This window comes from Mesoplodon bidens (assembly GCF_964165515.1).
Source record: "Mesoplodon bidens genome assembly, chromosome: 10".
Lineage (NCBI taxonomy): Eukaryota > Metazoa > Chordata > Mammalia > Artiodactyla > Ziphiidae > Mesoplodon > Mesoplodon bidens.
Window position 1 is genome coordinate 63,707,306 of NC_138172.1, and position 16,325 is coordinate 63,723,630.

At 36.1% G+C, this 16,325-nt stretch overlaps 1 protein-coding gene across 6 annotated transcripts in view; it reads left to right on the forward strand.

The window, feature by feature from the left end:
* The window catches only part of HMGCLL1 (3-hydroxy-3-methylglutaryl-CoA lyase like 1), a gene marked incomplete at both ends in the record, with an annotated part of 135,467 nt that overhangs the window by 64,716 nt on the left and 54,426 nt on the right, over positions 1 to 16,325 (forward strand). For 5 of the 6 annotated variants that reach the window (XM_081246481.1, XM_081246483.1, XM_081246482.1 and 2 more), the window contains 2 exons: positions 9,719 to 9,782; positions 14,079 to 14,267. In XM_081246481.1, the coding sequence (XP_081102607.1) occupies positions 9,719 to 9,782; positions 14,079 to 14,267 (253 nt within the window). The remainder of the gene's footprint in view (positions 1 to 9,718; positions 9,783 to 14,078; positions 14,268 to 16,325) is intronic. The other variant, XM_081246485.1, reaches the window with a different exon arrangement.

Here is a 16,325-nt window from a genome sequence, read left to right on the forward strand (position 1 = left end):
TGAGAAAGACAAGTGGATCCAATTTGGAGTGACTGGATTAGAAAAGGATTGGAATTCAACCAAGGTCATTTGGAGAGCAAGTAGAATCAGATTACACCATAGTTAGCTATCTTGTTGGTTTGCTTCCTTTTTTTTTAACTTCTTTTTCCTTTCTCCTTAGTAAATTTCCAACATGACTTTTTAAATATATAAAGATATTTTTGTAACTGACATGCATACATAACATGCAGAGGGCGTGCAAGAAAGTTTAAAAGCCAAGATAATGTATTTCCATAGACAGAAAATAAAGGATGTCTCTTCTTAAGGCAAAAGTTACATAACCACCATCAAAAAGGAGAGATGTCCTTTAAGTTTCTAAATTCAAACATACATAAGTTGATTTGTCTCTCTTCCCTTTAAAAGAAAGGGAAAAATGAAGAAGCTGTTCTTCTATTTCAATTTATGTTTAAATGTGGAGTAAAGTAATTCACATTGGAAAGTTGAAAAAAACACAAAACTCTAAGAAGTCAGGTACATGTAAGTTTATGCTTCAAATGGAAAGTGTTTTTTTTAAATGTTGAAAGATGGATGTGAAAAAATTATATAATAACAAATTTTATCATTTTAGTTTTTATAAAATAGAATAGGTAACTTAATAAGGCTAATAGAAACCCTAACTCCCCTTTAATACTGATTGCTGAACATTTAATATTGTCGTATCAATAAAGAAACTTCTAACCATGCTACAACTAAGAAGTTTTTCAGGCTTTGATAAGAAGAGTACAGAAGTGCAGATGGATGAGAGCTCACCCACAGCCAAATGAAATCAGTGAAAGTACATCAGACACTTATTGTAGTTATACTATAGACAGATGTATGTTTTCCAGCACAGACTTCCTTCCTTTGGAGCACAAGCCCTCAATTTTCTGAAACACTAGTCATTTTTAGAACTATGCCTTCAGATGGATGGATATGAGTTCACTATTTGTGCAGTTGAAAATTATCTTCTCTCCCAAACTTTTACAGAGTTTAAATTAGATTTTATTTTCACTGGCAATCTAGATGGTAGGTACTCATCATTAAAAGTCATAGGCCATTGGTACTCATTTAAGGGAAAGAGCCATGCTCAACTAGTTGAACCTGAAGTAGATGCTCCAGCCAGTGTTACTATGGCAACAGCTGCATCAACATGGATCATCACCCAGAAAATGTATATCGCCAGCTGCTGTCAGATTTAAAGGCCATGAGGCAGGACACATTTTATAAAGGCTCACTAAAGCCATTTAAGCTTCTATAAAAACAGTAAAGTTTCATATGTTCTAAATAGCAGCTTTTATTAAAATTATGAAGGCTATTGTTTGTTTCCTCCCCTCCCGGAAACACACACATACATATGCCTATGTACACGTTTTTATACATGCTCTGAACTTTATGTAACATATGGGACGCATTGGGGAAAGACATGGTGCCAGATCGTTGACATAAAATGCAGAGTCAGCTAACTACTGCTGCACATACATTGTATGTTAGTGAGCAATGAAATGTCTACATTTTGGACTTCATTCTTTAACGTGTATTTCACATATGTTTAAAAAATATAGGTTATTTTTCTCTTATCTGTTTAATTTTTAAAGCATTAAAAAGACAGAGAAAAATAGAAGCCTGTTATAAATTTAATCACTTTCTTTCTTTTTATCAATGGCATTTATTGAAAGAACTATCTCTTGGTTTGTCAAAATCTGTTTAAAATTGAAATCCCTCTGATATGAAGTAGTGTTCTCATCTATCATATAAGGCATTCAGGTTTTTTTTTAAATTTTATTTTATTTATTTTTTTATACAGCAAGTCCTTATTAGTCATCAATTTTATACACATCAGTGTATACATGTCAATCTCAATTCCCCAATTCAGGCATTCAGGTTTTATTCCTTTTTGTTTGAAGTGAGTATCAGCTTCTCTTTAATGACGTCACAAGAATCACATGCTCACTCTTCTTGTGAAAATATTAATTTAGAAAGGAAACTATCTCTAAGGTGCCTTATTCATTTCATTATTAGATGCTTATAAACATGTTATAAATTCACAAAGTCAGCAGGTGTGCATATAAAAGCAATGTGCTTTTACATGATTACATCTTAGGCCTCTTCTATAAAGTGGCCTAGAATGATCTGATCCATGATTAACTTCCTGAAAGTCTGAGCCTACTGAAAGTTGAAGGAAGTCAACTGATAACATTTTTAGGAGCCAAACAAAATTATTCACCCACTGTTAAAAAAAATACAAATTGCAAAAATATTTCACTGTGAACTGTCAATGCTGAATTTATTCTCAAATTCCCAGAAAAAGTAGACATACAAAATAATGAGAAGGAATAATAAAAAGCAAATTACTGATTAAACTAATATAGATAGCCATAGAAAACTTTTAGGTATGGAAAAACAAAGACAGTTTTAAGATGCGATAATGTTTTGCAATATGATTAATATTGCAATGTGATTAATATTGATAGGTATTTTGGAGGAGACAAGGAATCAGGTTTTCATAGAACCATAATGAGTCTAAGGTGCATATTTTATATAGCTCTTCACCTACTGTCACCTTCATCACCTACTTTCTTCTTATACAAAACCAATGAAAACCCAATCAGCTTTTAAATGCTTCTGAATAAAATTTTATCATTTATATCAGTGACCAATTTCTTCGAGGAAAGACCCTCAATGTTAGGAAATTCTTCCTGTGCTTAGTTATTTTTGACTGGTTGCCTAACTCTATATAATTTCTAGCCTTTAAAATGGCAACCATTTCTAACAGCTGTGAAGTCAGGGCTCAGTGTTCTTTCTCAAAATGGTCAGCTTTCACTGGATTTCCCTTGGAGAGAGAATTTGTAACTCAACACGTTTCTTCAAGAATTTGCAGCCTACTTGTTTGTTAGCCAAACCATCTAGGTCATGTGAACATGTATTTTCTATCCTTCCCCAGCCTCATGCAAAATGTCATTATGGATCCTGATCCTGAAATAGCATCCTTATTGAGTAAGATAATGAGCCTCCTTGTTTAGGGCTTAGTGTTTTATATACACAGTGACTGGCAGGCAGTGTTTCTCATTGATGAAGCAAATGTGTTCCATCAGGTAATCTATCCCAGTGGAATTCACTTGCATATATGGCACCATCTTCCTATAAGTGGACAGCTTATTGGTCAAAGTTTCTTTCCAATTTCTACTGTTAAACTGAGACCTTTGCATTGGCGTGGAAGAGCAATTCAAATCATCATCTACCAAAATATGGCACATGAAACTCTAACAGTGAGACATCTGTTAAAGCTATTTTCTTTTGTACATATGTTTTGTTTGAGTTCTACTTAGTTTAGCCTAACATATTATTCTGTCACGGCTGTCTGCCAGATAACACATACCCAGCTACAGTTAATATGTGTAAGTTGTGTTTGTGAAGTTACATCTAAATAGCCTTCATGTACAGCTTTTGAGCAAGAATGTGTTTTGTTATTTCTTGTGAAATTTGCATTTTAGAGCAAAAGGAGAATTTTAGCAGAATTGCTTTTTGAGACCAAGGGAAGGTCATTATTTCTTATATCATCCACAGAGATAAGTGCATGATAGGCTCTCAACTTTATTTATAAGTGGCTTGTTAATAATGGAGTACCATTTTATATTGTTTATAGGTTGATATATTCTTCACGGGTACATCAAACTTGCTTCTATATTTAAATGTCTTAATTACCTTTAATTGACATTACATGTCATCTCATCTCATCACTCTTGGCATTGTTTTTCTCTTCTGAGGATAGGAGTGGTTGACTCTTTACACTCCAAGTGTTTGTGATATTTATTCAAGACTTTTACTCAGTCTTTTTGTTCCTTTATGCCAGGATGATTTGAGGAACATGGGCTAATTGTGGGAAGGTAGACCTGTGTAAGGCCTAACTGTAGGTTATTTTTCATGATTCAGTTCTGCTAGGTAAAGTTGTTAAAAACTTGAATGCTTCTGTTTTATCTTTTATCATGATTTTGCAGAATATTGATAAATGGCCTCAGCAAGCACAAATAAAAATAAAACAACTCACATTTCTATCCAGAGTTTATTGTAATTTTAGTACAATTGGCTTTAATATAGTTGGTGATTCCTGTATTACCCTGTCATCCTATGTAATGTTGAAAACATGGTTCCAAGTCTGAACTCCCAAATATGTGCTGTCATCTCTGACTACAGAATTTAGAATGTTAAGAACCTGAATCTGGCTATACCTTGATTGTAAAGATTAGGAATTTCATAGGAAATTATTCAGAAGGTTAAACTGACATCTTTACTAACATATTTTTGCATTAAATCATTCAAGAAATATTGTTTTATATAGTGTGCTCTCTTGTGATGCTATGTGTAATAATGAAAATAAAAAAGAAGCCTAACTTCGAAGAGTTCCCAGCAGACTGGGGATGTAATATGTATAGAGATAATTATTATATGGTCAAAAAAGCCAAGTACTTTAAGAGACATGCAGATAAATCCTATGAAAGTTCAAATTAAGACTGCATTAAATTTCTCTGGAGTTATTTGTAGAAGCCTTCATGGAGGTGTCAATAATGTGAAATCATTAAAAATGGGTAAAAATATGGAAACATAATCAGAAATGATGGCCTCCTCAGGCAGGGTAGAAAATCTACAAAGAGCAAAGGCATAGTGAAGAGAAATCTCCAGAAATGTTTGGATAAGAAGAAGAAGTTTATATTTACTGTATAAGAGCTTTTGAGGCCGTGAAATGCAAAAGAGGTAGAAAGATGAGGCCTCACAAATTGCTGAATTTGAATATCAAGTTTATTCAGTAGACAATGGCAAGCCATTAAGGATTTTCAGAGTGTAAAAATATGCTCTAGGAATATTATTTTGGCAACAGATATTGGAGTGCAAATGAGGGAGTGGTGTAAGACTAGAGGCAAGGAGGGCACTTAGGTGACATCTGTGACCATCCTGGGGAGGGGCTTGGGTACTGTTCTGTCCATGTGGGCTGACGCTGGCAGAGCTCATATGCTCTAGAGCCTGGAGGGAAGAACCGGCCAATGCTGGTTAATGAACGTGTTCTCAAAGCTGACTTTCAAGTGATTTAGTGGCTGAAAATGACTGTATCTTTTTTTTTTAATGGCAAATGTGGGGTAAACAGGAATGAGCATCATTTTGGATATATTGAGCTTCATATGTCATGTGAATGTGTCAAGCAATCAATTTGTAATGTTCATAAGAATATTGGGAATTTGTTCCTGGAATTATCTGTGTAATAGTGAGAGAGAGAGAGACTATAGGGGACTGAGCTGATACAGAGACTCCCTTTTCTGTTCCCATTACAGACACATAAATATAACAACTTGTAAAACATATAGCCAAGCTCAGAAAAGAAAAGAAAGTCCTCAGATTTCATCAAAGAAAGTGTGGTAAGGATGCAGGCTGATGCCACTAACACATGGGGTTATCTATTCCAGATATAATCCCTGGTGGCTTGGAAATGAGATTTTAAAATCTATATGGGAAAAGATAGATGTTCTGCTAAGACTGGATTTGGAACTGAGTGTTCTTGGAGCCTGGAAGCACTTCCTTGCCAGTGCAAAGTCACTAAAATATGTGCCAGTGTTATGGGTTGTGGATTTATGACATATGAGTATTGTGGAAACCCAAACTGAGAAGTGAAGGTAGGCATTTGCCTGGGAACTGGTAGAGTCTGCAAAGCAAGAGAAAAAGGAAATTAGATATCCTTTATAGGAACATTAAAATAACTCAGGACTGTCACTTCAGGAACTTCTACAGAAACTGAAATCACCATGAAAAGGCACTAATGGTAAAAATTACAGGCCACATAAGGAAACAAAATATCCTAAGAAAAATAAGCAGAAGAAAAAGAAAAAGCAGGAGAATTTTCACTGAAAAGAAAGACATAGAATAATTTGAAAAGGATATTGTAAATTAATGCTTGACCTATTTATAAAGGCAAAGGAAGAACATAATAAAAGAACAGGTCTTTATGGAAAAAAGAATGAAGATTTAAGGAAAAGAAATGGAAATGAAAAATACATGTGCTAAATAAAAACAATAATTGCACTGAACAGCAGATTACAGTTGAAGAGAGGATTAATGGTCTGGAAGTAGAATTTGAGGAAACTGCAGTCATGAAACACAGAAAGATAATAGAAATTTTGAAAGTGAAATTAAGAGAGAATGCCTAATAGAATTCCCAGAAGGAGAAAACAGGGAAAATAGATATTTTGATGAACTAGTACTTTGATGATTTTCTAGAATAGAACAAAAGCATTAATGTTAATATTGAAGAAGTATAACAAGTCCTGACATACTCATTATAAAATGTAGAGTATTAGGTATAAACAGATAATCCTAAAACAGTAGAGAAAAAATTACTATAAAAATAAAGGAATTATCATTAGACAGAAAAATTCTCATCAGCAAAAATTGAGATAAGAAATAGTGAAATAATATGTTCAAAATGGCAAAAAAAAACACACCTTGTCAACCTAGAGTTCCATACCTAACCAAACTATTATACATTGATACAAGTGAAATAAAGCTATTTGTTGACAAAGTAGTCTGCAAAAGTCTACCCTTGCTGAAAAAAAATACTAAAGGCTGTAGTCCAATAAAATGGACATTGAACAAGAAGGAAGGAATGAAAAGAAAAAAGAAATGGAGAGGTTGCAGGTCAGGGCTTCAGCCGAGTAGAAACTATTTGGAATAGGTCTATAAGAAATCAACCACCAGCCAATTAAAGATGGATAAATGTAGTGAATACTGTGGGTCCAATCAAAGATAGATGCTGTGGGGTAGCAGTGAGGAAATCCCTGAGATTAGATACTCTCACTGCTGTGTAACATCACTTTTACATAAGGGTGTCAATCCAACAATCCAGGTGAGGAAGTATTGCTAATAGTTGAGTGGTTTTCAATTTTGGCAGCTTAATGGAACTTTGAAAATTATTTTAAAATAATTAATGGTTAGATTCTATTCCCTGAGTTTCTGATTTAATTGATTTGGAGTGTGTCCTACCCACCAGTGTCTGTTTTGTTTTTTAAGCTCCCTAGGTGATTCTGTACACCCAAGATTGAGAAGCATTGTAATAGATTCTCAGAGAAGATCAGAGGTCTAGAAACTGACTTCTGCCACCAGTCAAAGCAGACGTGGTAGCTTATTTTCATCATGAGGGAAGCCATTTCACACTCACAAAAATTCCTCACTTTTTACAAGTGGTTGGCAAGCTTTTTGTGTTAAGAGCCAGATAGTAATATTTTAGGTTTTGTGAGTCAGATGGTCTTTGAGCAACTACTATTCTGCTGCTATAATGCAAAATATCCATGGAATATATGTAAACAGATGGGCATGGCTTTGTTCCAATAAAATTTTTATTTGCAAAAGAGCCATGAGCAGGATTTGGTCTCTGGGACTTAGCTTGCCAACCTCTGCTTTCGAGTGTTAAAGTACAGTTAATGAACACAGTTAAGAACCATTGCATTCACTTTGCAGAAAGTAGCCACACATGTGAATAGGTTAAAGAAGGGTGGAGAAGAACATATGAAGATAACATGCAATGGAGAATGAAGACCATGCCAACCATAGAACAGGGAAGGACTCAGAGGGAAAACTCTAGTGAATTAAAATGCAAATGGAGAGAGTTAGGGTCATGGCATAAAGGGGTAGCTATAGCCAGGTTGTTACTTTTCAGTTAAGAGAATGCTAGAGAGGTTTGTTTGTTTTTTATTGTCTTATATTTGTTGGGGATTTTTGCTTGTTTTTTTTTTTTTTTTTTTTTTTTTTGCATTTAGAGGGATTGCATGTAAATGAATAGCTTGGACTTTCTTTTTAATCACATCTAGATAATTGGGGTCCAGAATAAATGTACTTCTCTTTTCAACACATTATCATCATTGTACATGAATTGATAAATAGCTAGTGGGAAGCAGCCGCATAGCACAGGGAGATCAGCTCGGTGCTTTGTGACCAATTAGAGGGGTGGGATAGGGAGGGTGGGAGGGAGGGAGATGCAAAAGGGAAGAGATATGGAAACATATGTATATGTATAACTGATTTACTTTGTTATAAAGCAGAAACTAACATACCATTATAAAGCAATTATACTCCAATAAAGATGTTAAAAAAGAAAATAGTTTTTCATCCCTTGCCACCTTCTCCAGTACTATGTTCACATAAGAACAGTTTCTTTTCTGCATATCTTAAGTAAATTTATACAAATTATTTGAATATTAAGCTTAAATTATAGTGATTGAAAGAGCAGAGAGATGAGTTTCCTGTCCAGCATAGGCTTTCAAATTTTACTTGACTTCATCTTCTTTTTCTCCTTCTTTGTCCTCATAACTGCTTGCCTGGCTTATGAAACTGCTTAGTTATTTTAATTCCAAAACCCAATTTTTATTCACATTTTAATACTTTCAAAATTTGGTTATATCTTTAGGATCAATGAATATGTATTGAATTAGTGAATCTATATTTCATGTTTTTACCCCAAAACCTGTTGTGAAATTAGTGTGGCTTCCAATTGACCGCATTTTTTTAAATTGAGGTATAGTTGATTTATAATGTTGTGTTAATTTCTGCTGTACAGCCAAGTGATTCAGTTACACATATATATACATTCAATCAAGGAAACATGGGATCATCTTTGCTCATGTTTTTGCCTCCATCTTTCCTTTGGCACCCACTTCCAGAATTTATGAAGAGTTGCATTTCTGGAAAACAAACCTGATCTTGTCATACAAATGTCTCAAAATAATTTTCAGGGATCTCAAAGTTTCAGCTCCATGGCACAGTATTCAAGGGCTTGCTATCTAAAGCCTTTCATATTCTGGCCCAAAGAACTGGGTTTCCAGCCTTCTTCCCCACAACCCCTCTCTCTCTCATGTGAATTGCTTCATTCCTGATGATCAGACACATGGTGCATTATTTTAATACAAGTGTTGTAAAATCTCTGAGAAAAGTTTAATAAAATAGGATTGGTGTTGAGCTGAAAATAGCTAAAAGAGGCTTTTTCTAAAGTTTCATACTTTAAGATGGAAATGTATCATCATCCTTGCAAGAAAAGCTTGACTTTTTATATTAAATTGTTGAAGAAGTTTATGGAATATCTTTATTTGGAGCCTTTTAAACATAGACTAGACACTTCTGTTGGGGATGATTTTTAGGTACACCCATGAGAGATAAACAAGGTGAACTTTGAGGTTGTGTTCAGTTCTGGGAGTTTGGGGGTGATTAATGACTGTATCTACATGAGGCCAAAACATCCAGATGGAAATGAAGAGAGAAATTCAGTTTGTCATCTACATGCTTTCTATATGATTCCAGAGACCTGGATATTTAACAGTTGAATGTATATACTTATTGAAATAAAACAATATATTTCACTGGTATTTTCTGCTTTGAATGTTCATGTATTGCTATAGTTTAAGCAACCTCACGAGATAAACACTTGTCTTATTCCCATCTGCCATCAATAACATATATCAAATTGTAATTATTAGAAAAATTAAAATGTGAGTTAAATTGAAAGTGTTCCCAATTGTTTTTGTTTGGTCTGAGAATAATAATGAAGGAATAGAGTCAAATAAATTTTCTTGATGACTCTTTGGCTATTTCTTCATTTTTATAAAATGGAAATTAGGAAATGGCTTATTCACCAGATGCATATTTATATGGTTCTGTATTTTAAATTTAGGTATGTATCCTGTGCCCTGGGCTGTCCATATGAAGGAAACATCACACCGCAGAAAGTAACAGAAGTAAGATATACACCTGGTTTTCTGGTTCATGGTAAAATTATGTGTATTATTTTTAAAAGTGGGCTCTTTTTCCTAATGTTTATTGCATTTGCACAACTAGACCAAGGAGAGCCATGGACTGGGAGGCATTTATTTGATCACTTAGCTAATAGTTTTATTTTAACGCTAAAGACTTAGTGCCTATCATTGTCCAGAGTTAACATTTGATTCTTATCATATGGGTGTCCAAAGTTTGCGGGAATAAAAACACCTGATTTGTTTTTATGTGAATAGAACATATTGAGCAACCTTTCTACTTTTTATCTGAATTCTGGGGCAGTTTTTGCACATACACTCAAACTGCCTTGGTTGCTCAAGTAATGTCCCTTTGTTGTCTCCTGCGTATTTTGACATTTGTATCAGAGTACATACTGCTTCCGTGTTTTTGTTCCTTTGAGATTCTATAGCTCTTTCTGCTGAGATTCAAGTTGCTATTATTCCAGAGCAATTTTACAGCAGTTGATTATAGTCATTAAGGACCTACTTATTGAAGTTCATTTTCTACTTCCTGTTCCTTTTTCTTAATTGATACCAATGAATACAAAATGCTTGTCTTTGAAATTATATTAGACTCAGAAACTCATTTGTATATGAAATAGCATATTCTTGTGCACTTCTGTTAAGGTTAATTTTTATAAGTTTAGGAATGTGGTGCTGAAGCAGTGAAGATGGGATTGTTAGAATATAGAACTTTAGACAGGATAAACTTTCAGTTTGGTTAAAGCCATTCCTCTTTTGTGTATTCATTTGAACTGCAGATGTTTCCAGTGAGAGATATACCATCATCTATTAATTAAGCAAGACAATTGCCCACAGAGGCAGATATATCAATACTATAAAATAATTAACTTAAATATTTAAAAAAATTATTGAAGTGTAGTTGATTTACAATGTTGCATTTAATTTCTGTTATATAGCAAAGTTACTCAGTTATACATATGTATTCTTTTTCATGTTCTTTTCCATTATGGTTTATCACAGGATATTGAATATAGTTCCCTGTGCTATACAGTAGGACCTTGTTGTTTATCCATCCTATGTATAATAGTTTGCATCTTTATGAAGCTGAAATTTTGCAGTCCTTCGCTGGCACGGGGCCCTTCTAAGTCTCTGTTATTAATTTGTATTCACAACTATATATCCTTTTTTAAAAAATCAGTTTACTGTTTTTATTTTTTTTTAATTTTATTTATTTATTTATTTATTTATTTATTTATTTATTTATTGCTGTGTTGGGTCTTTGTTCCTTCACACGGGCTTTCTGTAGTTGCAGCGAGCGGGGGCTATTTTTCGTTGTGGTGCATGGGCTTCTGATTGCAGTGGCTTCTCTTGTTGTAGAGCATGGGCTCTAGGCGCGTGGGCTTCAGTAGCTGCAGCACGCAGCCTCAGTAGTTGTGGCTCACGGGCTCTAGAGCGCAGGCTCAGTTGTTGTGGTGCACGGGCTTAGCTGCTCCACGACATGTGGGATCTTCCCGGACCAGGGCTCAAACTCGCATCCCCTGAATTGGCAGGCGGATTCTTAACCACTGTGCCCCCAGGGAAGTCCCTATATATTCTTTTCTTAAAGAACATTTCCAAAATAGTATAACTTCAGACTCTACAAAACCTGAATCCAACTCTGCCTGTACACCCACCCCTTGCTTTTCTTCCTTCTGGCTTGTGCCACCTCTGGACAGACCACACACTGTCTCAGGCTCTGCATTCCTGCTCCATAATATCCAGGGTGTTGCTGAAGAGAATCCTGGAACAGGCAGATTGGAAGCGTTAGGAATTCATGACCAGCGACCTTACCTGGTCTTCTGTTCCACACTACCCTGTGTGGAACAACTCCCTGTCTCCTTTCCAAAATGACTCTTGCAGACTGTGTTCCCTCTGTTGAAGCCTCTAGTCCTTCCTGTCGCTTACTCCCCTGTACATGCAACTGCAGAGCCCTTCCCACTGATACTCGAACATGTTCAAGCCTCTTCCATGTGAAAACTTCCTTAAGTCAGCATCCCTGGCTAGTTGTCGATGATCTATCTCCATCCTTCCACATCTACACTTCTTCAAAGGGCTGCCTGCAGCAGTGGTGCCCATCTACCCTTGTGCCACCAACTCTCCATCAGCCTCCAAAATGACATCTAGACCGTTCACTCCACTGAAATCCCTCTTTGTTAAGATCACTACTGAGCACCTGGGTCAAGAAGTGTGAGATCCTATTCAGTCCTTGTCTTGACTTCTCAGCAGAATTGGGAGCTAGTGACCATCCCCTCCTTCTGGCCACTCTTGTAGCCCTTGGATTGCCTTGACCCCACACTTAGGATTTTCCTCCAGCCACTTGGATGGAAGCCTCATTCTTCTCTATGTGGCCATTAAGAAATTCCAACATTTAATAGGGAGTTTTGAGGTGATTAATCGCTCTATCAATGTGAGGCCAAAAACATACAGATGGAAATGAAGAGAGAAATTCAGTTAGTCATCTACATGCTTTCTATATGATTCCAAAGACCTGTATATTTAACAGTTGAATGTATGTACCTTTTTACATAAAGGAGAAGAAAGAGAAGAATCAGCATTATGCTTTTTTAATCCAAGTTTCCATCCAATAATTGTCTCCTACCTGGACTAGGTAGCTCTTCTGAGTTCCCTTCAAACTATTTTTGATATTGTATTGATACTGCCTTTCTGAAACATAAATTCCATTATGTCACCACTACTCCACATTCGGTCAAGGCTTTCTACTGCTCTTATGATAGACTCCTCAACCAAAATCCTAAACCCGGTCAGTTTGCAAGGCTGTGTGTACTCTTTGTATGCTCTGCCGCGGGCCTTCCTCCCCAGGTTTATGGAGCCCCATCCCCCCTTAGTTTTTGCTTTCTTGTCACATCTGTCTTTGGCATCTGACCTTCCTTCCTTTTTTTTTTTTTTCCTTTGGCCACACCCTGTGGCATGTGGGATTCTAGTTCCCCAACCAGGGATTTAACCCACAACCCCCTGCAGTGGAAGTGCAGAACCTCAACCACTGGACCACCAGGGAATTCCCATGACCTTCCTTCCTACTTGGAATCCCCTTAGTATTTGATATTTCAGCTGCCTGAAATTCCACCTGAATGTTCTTCTCACACCCTTCCTCTGCAACCTCTTTGACAAGTTGATGCTGACTTGATCTCAGGCTGTCATTGAGGCCCTTCCTGCTTGACAGATCTAGGTCAATTTCCTTTGCTACATGCTCTTAGAATCCTGTTTCTTTGTTCCAAAATTATTATGTTAGCTGTGTTTACACATTCCTGAGTGGAATTGATTAGCGTCTGTCCTCACTTGACTCCAGATTCCATAATACCTTGAGCCCGGACCCTTAACATCTGCATCGCCATCATATCCCAGCATCTAGGGCAGCACCTGATGTAAAATAAGCACCAAAGACACACATAAGGCGTGAGTTAAGGGGTGACCATGTGTCTGATTTTGCACAAAGTGATTTTTATATATTCTCATTTTCACAACCAAACATGTCAGCACTCACTTCATCATTATTATTGTAATTTTGAAAAATTAAGTAGTAAGGCTTAGAAAACATGCTAAATAATGGTGTTTTATTGTTTGTATTTTACAGAATAGGGACTGAGGTTTCAAAAAGTTCATCTTCTGCATGACTAGCATTTGTGGCAGCTGAGATTTCAATCCAGGCCTGTCTGATTCCAGAAGCCATGTCTTTGTCAACATACCATGCTGCCTTCATGAAAATTCATATTGCTCTTTGAAAGTAACATCAGTTATTTGGCTTGAAGGGAGCACAAAATTTACCGGACTCAAGAGCATCTATTTATGAGCTAGAAAATTTAAGCCAAAAATATCAAGTGTCTGTACCAATTACAAAGCTACTTCATTGACATCTCTTGACCACCTTGAGAGATACTAGTTCGAAAGTAAATTTGTGATGCTTCTGTTTGATTAAAGGGCTGAGAAAATAAGCCTCCCATAAATGAAATTGTAGTTTATAATTTCATAAATGAACATGTAGCTACTTAGATAGATACGATTCTGAGGCAAACTTGAATATTAGAGAAAGATAATTACAGGAATGTCATTCAAAGTTTTATAGAATGCTTGGGATTTAATGAGCAAACAAAAGGACTAGAAAACTAAAATATACATTTTCCATGGATATGCAAGTTATCTTAGTTGTGATGTTTACTTCTAGATGATGTTTGCTAAGGAACAACAGGGTTTGAGTGTGTTCATTTCCATTGTTTTACTAGCTGTCACTTTTCTTGATAGGTGTCTAAGAGATTGTATGGCATGGGCTGTTACGAGATTTCCCTGGGAGACACAATTGGAGTGGGAACTCCAGGAAGCATGAAGAGGATGTTGGAAAGTGTCATGAAAGAAATCCCACCCAGGGCTCTTGCTGTTCACTGTCATGACACATACGGACAAGCCTTAGCAAATATCCTTACGGCCCTTCAGGTATTTTGTATTATTTGTGTGTATGTGTAAAGGTGTGTATACTTATTTGCCATATAAACATATTAAGAGCTTTAGTGAGACAATATTTATAAATTGCTGTGAATATAACATTTTTTTTTGAGATTCAAGAGTTGATACTTATTGGGCATCCACAGTGTTCCAAGCCCTTTGTTCACCTCTTCCATGTACATTATTTCATTTAACCCTCACAGCAACCTTTGCAGTATACATAGCATTAACCTGTTACAGATCAAGAAACAGGATTTGGAGGTTATGTGACCTGCCCAAGATCACACAGCTACAAAGTGCTGGAGTTGAGACCAGAGACTGAGGCTCCCGACTCCATGCCAAGCCTTCTCTCCTAGTTTCCTAACATGCTGACCCAGTAAGAAATTGTTATTGTAGAAATATACAGTAATTGAACCATTGTTTGAACGCTGTGGTTAGGTTTACAATCAAGGGAGAACATTGAATAGCTATAACTTGGTTGGTAGAAAACTAGAAGGGAGGCAGTGTGATATGACAGAAGAAAAACTAGATTAAAAATCAAGAGACATTTAAACAGTACCTTACACATGACGTGCACTCAGGAAATATTTGTAAATTGCCCATGCTTTTCAGGGCAATTATGTCTCTTATTACTGTTCATTTGATTTGATAAAATCCCTGAATTTGTTCTTTTTAAAAGTATTAATCTTCTCAGAGCTATGTCTGCTTTTTTCAACTCCCACTTGCTCTCAGACTGAAAAGTTGATAGATTGAAAAATGATGGCATTTTTGAGGAGCGCAAAGCATGGAGATAGTAGCGTGTACTGTTGTAATCATGTAACTTATGCTCTTTTGGATAATTTGGTGCTCTGTGATGAGGAGATATGCTGAAATATAGACTATTTTGTTTAAGATGTCTTCCTAATGTTGGCAAGCATCCTTTTGAAAGAACCCCTGGTTTTTGTCAAGTATATTCTGATCAAACACAAGACAGCTAGAAAGTTGGAGAATTAAGAATTGCTTATTACATTCTAATGACACCTCAGTTCTTTTTAATATATTTATTGAAAGGAATAGATATAAATTGCATTTTAAGGTATTTATTTTTAAATTGATGTTATTTCTTAAACTCGGCTAAAAATAGATTCACTGGATGTTCTTCGAGCCCAAGATTTTGACAACTAAAGATAAGAGTGTCTGAAAGCTTTTTGGTGAGGCTGAAAATCAATACATAAAGCTTAATGTCATCATCCTGCAGTGCACAGTTTTTTGGCAGAAGTTAAAAAAACCTGTGAATATCAAGCCCCACAAGGGCTTATTTGGACTTTGTAATATATGTGCACAAATCCTTATTTGTCCTCTGGAAGCAGGCAAGGAACATTGTATTGAATTAGAAGAAAAAAATGATATCCCATGGACTTTGGGGCATTTTGACAATTTTCCTTCTCTATTCTAGTTTCTAAAACAATAGAGAACTAGGCATCACTTCAGGATTCTGTGTTCAGCTGCAACTGTAACTTATTAAGTGTTCCTCACTAGCAAGTTCCTGGAGAGGTCTGTGTGTGTGTCAGTGTGTGTGTGTGTCTGTGTGTCTCTCTCATTTCTCATATGGATATATCCTGTAGACGGTAACACTTGAGTCATGTTTTATTCATGTAGCATATTTATTATATAATGAGTGATAGTTTAGGGTTTGGGATCGAGGGCTATAGTGCACATTCTGGGAACCCAAAGATCTGATTCTGGAAACTTTCTGCCTGTTGAAAATGCCCCACTGCAAAATATTGCTGTTACCCCATTGTGATTGTGACAGTTAAGGCTGTCTGAGGAAGTAAGATTTAAAATCAGATATAAAGAATGAGAAGAAAGGAACCTCAATAAGAGGTGTGTGTGTGTGCGTGCATTTGTGTGTGTGTATGGGCATCAATGTGTGAAAAGAATTTTCAAGCACATGAAACACGACTCGGGCAAAAGGCCTTGGAGAGGGAGGACCATGTCCTAGGAGCTGAAAGACGACTATTGTATTCAGAGGGGAACCTGAGCTTTATAACATTCGCTGAATTAGATGAA